Source organism: Otolemur garnettii, unplaced genomic scaffold (genome assembly GCF_000181295.1).
Source record: "Otolemur garnettii isolate 467f Iridium unplaced genomic scaffold, OtoGar3 scaffold00252, whole genome shotgun sequence".
In the NCBI taxonomy this organism is placed as follows: domain Eukaryota; kingdom Metazoa; phylum Chordata; class Mammalia; order Primates; family Galagidae; genus Otolemur; species Otolemur garnettii.
In genome coordinates this window covers 593443-600941 of record NW_003852647.1, presented here as the reverse complement: position 1 = coordinate 600941, position 7499 = coordinate 593443, and the positions used below count along the sequence as shown (strand labels likewise).

General features: G+C 39.9%; 1 protein-coding gene across 1 annotated transcript in view; it reads right to left on the bottom strand.

Annotated features, from left to right (window-relative positions):
• Positions 1–547: 547 nt before the first annotated feature.
• SLC9A6 (solute carrier family 9 member A6) overlaps positions 548–7499 on the bottom strand; it is a 66951-nt gene continuing 59999 nt past the window's right edge. The window contains exon 16 of the mRNA XM_003802648.3: positions 548–3359. Within this exon, the coding sequence (XP_003802696.1) occupies positions 3087–3359 (273 nt within the window). The 3' untranslated portion in view covers positions 548–3086. The remainder of the gene's footprint in view (positions 3360–7499) is intronic.

Below are 7499 nucleotides of genomic sequence, written 5' to 3'. Positions count from 1 at the left end.
CTTACACCCCTGCACTGGGTCAGGTTAACAAATGTACTTGCTTGTATGTGATGTAAGGTTTTGTGGTGAATCAGAAAACACGGGTTGGTTCAAGAAAAAAGCCTGTTGTGTGTGGGCCTCACTGATGTCTCTCACTATGCCATAAATGAGGAAGCTGGAGTGGATGGCAACAAAACACAACAGTGAGGTTGGTGTCACTAGTAGACTAAAAGAAGTTGCTGTCAGCAACCTCTAACCTACAAAGCTTCTCATGTACAAAAAAAGAGATGTATCTTAACCTCAAAAGAAAGACTTTTTGTGCAATTATACTTTCAGACAAACTTGGAACTGTCTTCTACCTAACTGAATCCAGAATTTATTCTCCCCATATAATGGAATGAACATTTTCATAGCATTATCCATTATGGAGCTAACAGGCTACAAATCAATGTAATGGAATCCAACTGCTTTGAGTCATATTTCCTAAATGGTCCAATTGTGACCATAAGCAAATACAACAACCCTCACACATAAGCACCAAAAATTTGCCACCCCATAAGTTAAATTCTGTTAGGTTTCTGTTTTTCTTTTTAAAACATTAGTCTTCCCCTTTTTCCAGTAGGTATATAGGTAGAAAAATAAATGAAGTCAGCACTCTTTACGTCTCACTAAAATAAACTGTGACTCAAATACGATGAGTGGTTATTTGCAAGGCTATAATTTTTTTAATGACAGATTTTCCTAAAAGAAACCACTATAACATCTGTCCAAAGGAAAACAAAAAATACATAAAGATTAAAAGTCTATTACTTTAACAGCACATTGGCAAACACGGACAACTAGGATAAATGCCAAGAAACCTTAAAAAATAACTTTAAAAGATGCAACGTTCAAGTCATTCAAACGTGTAGGTTCCACAAACAATAGACGAACAAGTCCAAGAGTAGTTCTACTTGTGTATGTATGGTGGTAACTCAAGACTATCCTTCATCAAAATTCATTCAGGTGTCTAAAACCAACAGACGTCTGAGCAGAGTGTGTTTTCTCTTCTTTGCTTGGAGATGTGTACACAGATTAGAGGAGAGAAAAATCTTCCAGATGCTGATGTAAGCACAGCAGGCTTGGTTCCCCTTTGATAAAGTACGAAGGCAGATTTAGTTGACTCAAGCTTTATCAGTTTCCCTAATGAAAAGTCTTATGCATGCTGAAATAGACGAGTTACTGAATTTGTCATGCTGAATATTTACATAAAGTGAGCTCAGTAACCTGATAGAATAAAAAAGGTAGTTGTTAAATTACTGTATAACCTTTTACAACTTGAATAACTTCGTGAGTAAATGATATTGACATTCAAATCCCTCAAACATACATTAACGCGAAATTATTTACGGCGTGAGGAGGCACACATCATATAAAACGTACACTTCACGGGAGGGATTCCTGCATAGCAGGAAAGTCGCTACCACTACATAACAAATGGCTATGCCAACAGTCAAAGCTGCCACTAAAGGGTACAACGTTGACATTCCCTTAAAATATCAAGGAGTGTTTGCAACAGCACAGATACCTTTTTCAGAGTAAGTACATGCTTTGTTTAGAAGGATATTTTTCACTGGAAAATTTGAACATCAGGTAAATCAAGCAATTTTCTGATTGGGTAAGATTTAAGGCAATGCTACTCACACCTGAGGAAAAAAATCCAAAAGAGTTTCTATTTTTCTTCTGAAACATTAACAGGTCAGGATCAACATCAAAAAGTATTCCCCTTCCCAGCATTCACTGCATCTTTAGGTATTGTCAACATTATAAAATAGAATCCACTTTCATACTCCAAATATGAAATGAGAAATTGTTCTGTGCTCTTCCTTGAAAACTGTAAAAAAAACATGGCAGCTTAGGTATTGAATATTAAAAAGTAACATGAAAATGAAGACTACACCTGCTGCACACCAAGGAGCCACTTTAAAATAAGCGCTGTGGAGCATTCTGTTTCTCTTCCAGCCAAATTTGGTGTAGTGTGGAACGATCATAAATTAATTTTTAACATCAACTACAGACTAACAAATGACAATTAGACACAGTAAGTTCAAAAATTTTACATTTTGCTCCTGTTTGGCTGCTAAAGAGCAGCAATTGAAAATGATATAAAAATGTCTGACGACAAAGCTTGCTATACAGATAAGGTACATAATCAAAAAGTAAGCAGCAATTAAATTTCTTATTTAAACTTATCTGGTATAGAATATGTACATATTCGGGAAGAGAGATCTCCGAAACCACCATTCACTTTACCCCTTTCTTGCCCTCTGCCCTCTCTGCCCGCCCCAGCTCCCTCAAATCTCAATGAAGTGCCTGGAACTATATACAACTGTACTTTGGCTAAGCTGGCTAGATGCGACTCCTTCTGTGGTCCTGGTCTGGAAGAAAAGAAACAAGGTCTTGGAAATCATTTGCAACCTTCTTTTCTGAACAGCAGTATACTGTAGTCAATGAAGCTTTTCTTTCACAGCAAGGGGGAAAAAGGGCCCCTGCACTTCACTCCCCAACCTGAATGGGCAAGATCAAAATGCCATCAGCTCCTTGCACCACAATGGGCCACCACAGAAAAGGGAAAGAAAAAGGTCAGGACAAAGGCAGCAGCAATCAACAAAAGTTTCCCAACAAAGGAACCTCTCCTCCCAGGGTTCCCAAGGAAATAACAATCCCTAATCCCTCTTCCCTCTTCCCTCCCCTACCACAAAAAGTAAAATTAATTCACATCACGACAACTTGGTACTCGGGTTAAGTGTCAGGTAAATATAAGAAAGAGAAAATCCGTCACTTTTTATACTTTAACTGAGACATAAAGCTAACAGAACACACAACATCACTGTGGAAGTAACTTTCTAAAACAGACCCACTCTACATAGTGCAGCCAGTAAAACTTAAAAAAGAATAGTTGGTTCACAATCTGCCTTGTACATGATATTTATATTCTTTCTATGCCATATAAATAGCATTTATATAGCTTAACATTCAGAGACATGCACTGGGACTTTTAGGTAGTACAGATTTCTTCACAATCACATGTGCAAATTTGACAAATCACTAAGTGAGTATTAATAAGCTTAGGCTGGACCGTGTCTCGTATTATCTAACAAATTTAATGGGGGTTCAGAATCATCCATGGGGAGAACCAGGCGTGTTCCTCGAATGACCAGTTCGTGGTCTCCAAATGCAAGCTCCCTATCCAAGGCATCCTCAGAACTATTTCCCATAAATCTCCGAGGGGCGCTGGATGTTGCTGATTCAGTGTTCACAGTCGAATCCCCGTATGTCAAACTGATATCGCCATCATTGAGAATGAGATCAGAATCATCATCTTTCAATTGTTCCTGGTTCTAAAGGCAAATAAAATAAGATTTAAGAACTGTAAGGAAGTTCAACAAACATTTCCAATGGAAGAATCTTACAGGATTCCTGATTTAAAACCCTTCAGTGGTAGCCCTCAGGATATAGCCTAAAGTCTTGACCATGGCTTAAAAAGACAGTGTGATCTGGCACCTTCAGCATTATCTCCTGCCACCATCTATCTGCCTCTCCCACCTTAACAGCCCTGTTGTGTGCCAGCCAGATGTGAGCAGTGACAGCTGCCCAGATTTCTCATGCTCCTTCTTACCTCCAGACCCTTCTACATGCTGACGCCTCCATCCTTGTCATGTGACTAGCCCCTTCCCAACAAGTCTTCTTTGATCTTCCAGGACTAGGTTAGGTGTTCCTCCTGTGTGCTTTCACAGCTTCCTACTTGGCCGTCTCCCTGTAGTACTACTTTCCCTTGAACCATAACAGCATGAGTATTGGTCTACCTTCACTGGGCTCACAATCTAGTTGGGGGTGGGTTATGACACAAGGGTAAATACTGTGTTGGCCCACCACCTAACACAGTTTGGGGCACAGAGAAATACATCAAGCCCTCACTGCATGCTTGTTTCCCAGCTCCATAAGCTTTGGAATAAGAGAAATGAATAATAGTAATAGAAATGTTGTTGCCAAAATAGTATACTGAAATAAAGTCTATAAAAGGGAAAAGAGCCAAGAATATATAGTCCCATTGTGGTAAATTAAAAAAGGTATGTGTGATCGGAGGATGGGGGGGGTCATAGTATATAGCACACCTCTTGGGGGCGGGACACAATTATAATAGGGACTTTACCTAACAACTGCAATCAATGTAACCTAATTCTTTGTACCCTCAATGAATCCCAAACAATAAAAAAAAAAAAGAAGCAACCAGTAACACAGGGGAAAAATGTATGTGTGGCCAGGCGTGGTGTCTCATGCCTGTAAGCCTAACACTCTGGGAAGCTGAGGCAGGTGGATCACTTGAGCTCAAGAGTTTGAGGCCAGCCCGAGAAAGAGCAAGACCCTGTCTCTACTAAAAACAGAAAAACTAAATAGCTGGGGGTTGTGGCCAGCACCTGTAGTCCTACTTGGGAGGCTGAGGCAAGAGAATTGCTTAAGCCCAAGAGTTTGAGGTTGCTGTGAGCTTTGATGCCATAGTACTCTACTGAGGGCAACATAGAGGAACTCTGTCTTGAAAAAAAAAATAGAAAAAGGTCAGCCAGGCATTGTGGGGGGCGCCTGTAGTTCCAGCTACTTAGGAGGCTGAGGCAAGAGGATTACTTAAGCCCAAGAGTTTGAGGTTTCTATGAGCTATGACACTATGGCACTCTACCAAGGGCAACAAAGTGAGAATCTGTCTAAAAAAAATGCATGGGGTGGCACCTGTGGCTCAGTGGGTAGGGCGCTGGCCCCATAGACCAAGGGTGGCTGGTTCAAACCCGGCCCCGGCCAAACTGCAACAACAAAAAATAGCCGGGGAACCTATAGTCCCAGCTACTTGGGAGGCTAATGCAAGAGATTGCCTAACTCCAGGAGTTGGAAGTTGCTGTGAGCTGTGATACCACAGCACTCCACTGAGGGGGATAAAGTGAAACCCTGTCTCTACAAAAAAAAAAAAAAAGTATGTGCGCATAGAAAAGTCTAGAAGGGCCTTCAACAGAATGATAATACTTAATTCTGTATGATAATGTTGCAAGTTTTATTTTCTTCTGTATATGTTTCTGTACTGAGATATTATAAATATTACTTTTAAAAACTACAAGGAAGTCTTTTTTTTCTAATGTAAAGAGAAAGAATCATTCTAAATATTCACACTAATGTAGCAAAAACTAAATCTGTGAGGGAAACAGAGCTAATAAAAATATCTTACATGCTAGTGAAGTTGATTTGCCAGTTTTCTAAATCCTGTGTGTTTGAAAAATTTAAATTTGTCTAAGATAATCAAATAGACTGAGAAAACTATTATAGAAAATCTAAGAAAGAATTTAATTTGCTCTTGCTAGAAATTTCCTTAAATACTCAAGGACAAAAACATGTGAGTTAAAAAAAAACAACAACCCATAACCATGAACCAGCCAAAACTCCTTGTGTAATCTAATTATAACAATAAGTCTAACTAGTTCCTATCACTCAGTTCGACAATACAACAAAGCTATGTGTCTTCCTCACAGGTCAGCATTAAGTTTGAGGTTTGGGGTAATAGCTATCAAATTTTAAAACGCATATGCCTTTTGATCTAGCAATTTTACCTTTAACATCTCTTTTACATACTTAGGTAAATTTATATGTAAAAGGATATTCGGCTGGGTATGGTGGCTCATGCCTGTAATCCTAGCACTCTGGGAGGCCGAGGCAGGTGGACTGCCTCAGCTCACAAGTTCAAGACCAGCCTAAGCAAGTGTGAGACCCATGTCACTAAAAAATACCTGGGTGTTGTGGCAGGTGCCTGTAATCACAGCTACTTGGTAGGCTGAGACAAAAGAATTGCTTTAGCCCAAGAGTTTGAGGTTGCTGTGAGCTATGACACCAAAGCACTCTACCGAGGGTGACAAAGTAAAACTCTGTCTCAAAAATAAATAAAATAAAAAAGGATATTCACTGTTAAGTATTGTAATAGCCAAAAATGAGAAATGTTTATCCATAAGAGACTGAATACATCAATTCTATTATAGCTATGGAATGGAATACTATATAACTGTGAAAAGTGAAAGTAATAGTTCTAATGCACTCACATGGAAAGATACCCATTAAGTATTGGTAATTGAAAAAAGAAAGTAATGGGACACTATACCCATTATGATCCCATTTGTGTAAAATAATAACAAAGCTACACATATATGTCTGTGCAGATAAAATATATCAGGAAGTATCCACAGTAAACCTGTGATAAAGATTGCTTTTGAGGAAGGTAGATGGGAGGAAGCCAACTTTTATTTTTTACTTTGTACATTCCATTCTGTTTGAAGATTTGGCCATGAGCAGGTTAGTTTTATAACTTTAAAAAGTACTCAACAAAAAAGTATAAAAAGTTAAGTTTGGCAGTTGTTATGGGTTAAATTATAACCCCCCAGTGTTGAAGTCTTAACTCCCAGCACCAGTGAAGATGACCTTATTTGGAAATAAGGTGGGCCAAGATTCAATATGACCGGTGTCTATATGAGTAGGAGAAATTTGGATGCACAGATAGACGCACACACAACAAAAATAGCATGTGAGATGAAGGTGGAGATTGTGGTGAGGCACTTAATAGGTCAAGGAATGATGAAGATCACCAGCAAAGCAGAAGCTAAGAGAAAGGCCTGGAGCAGATTCTCCCTCACGGCCCTGCGGCACCCATCCTGACAACACTTTGACCTCAGACATCTAGACTTCGGAACTGTGAGATAATACATTTCTGTTGTGTAAGCTATTTGGTTTGTGGTACTTTGTTACCTCAGCCCTAGGAAACTCAGGTGATGGTATACTGTGTTTTGCTACATTATACAGGACACATAATTGTGGACCTCTTTCAGCATTCAGTGATGACAAGTGGGCCTCTGGAACCTAAGAGCCAAGCCTCACTGGCTATACCCTCTGCATAGAGTCAAGTGGGCTAACAGGACATAGAGGAAATAGACACTGAGCTTGAGAGGACAGCCTGTACAGAGTAGGCAAGAGAGGAAAAAGGCAACACGGGATGCTCTCTCTATCCTACCGGCACAATCTATCAGAAACCTGTACTGACTCAACACAGCACAAAGCTCTTCATTGGCCCAGATTATACCCCCCTCTGCCTTCTCTTTACTGTCCATTTCCTGTTGGATCTGCTCTCACATGCCACAAAGGAGCCACAGGGAATCAGAGGTGGGGTGTGTATCTACACTGCTTTACTACAGCTTCCCCTCTCCACCCAAGGTTCTAGGCATTGCAGCCGAGTAGTCAAAACCGGGCTTTGTTAATGGCCTACCTATGTGGTGCCATAGATTATTACTGAAGGGTTAATTTAGAATCAAAGTTTTTTTTAAAAAAGAAAAAAATCTCTTGAAAAGTAAAAATCTTCACATTTAAAAATGAAGTCTGGGCTCGGCGCCTATAGCTCAACCGGCTAAGGCGCCAGCCACGTACACCTAAGGTGGCGGGTTCGAATCCCCAGCCCGGAC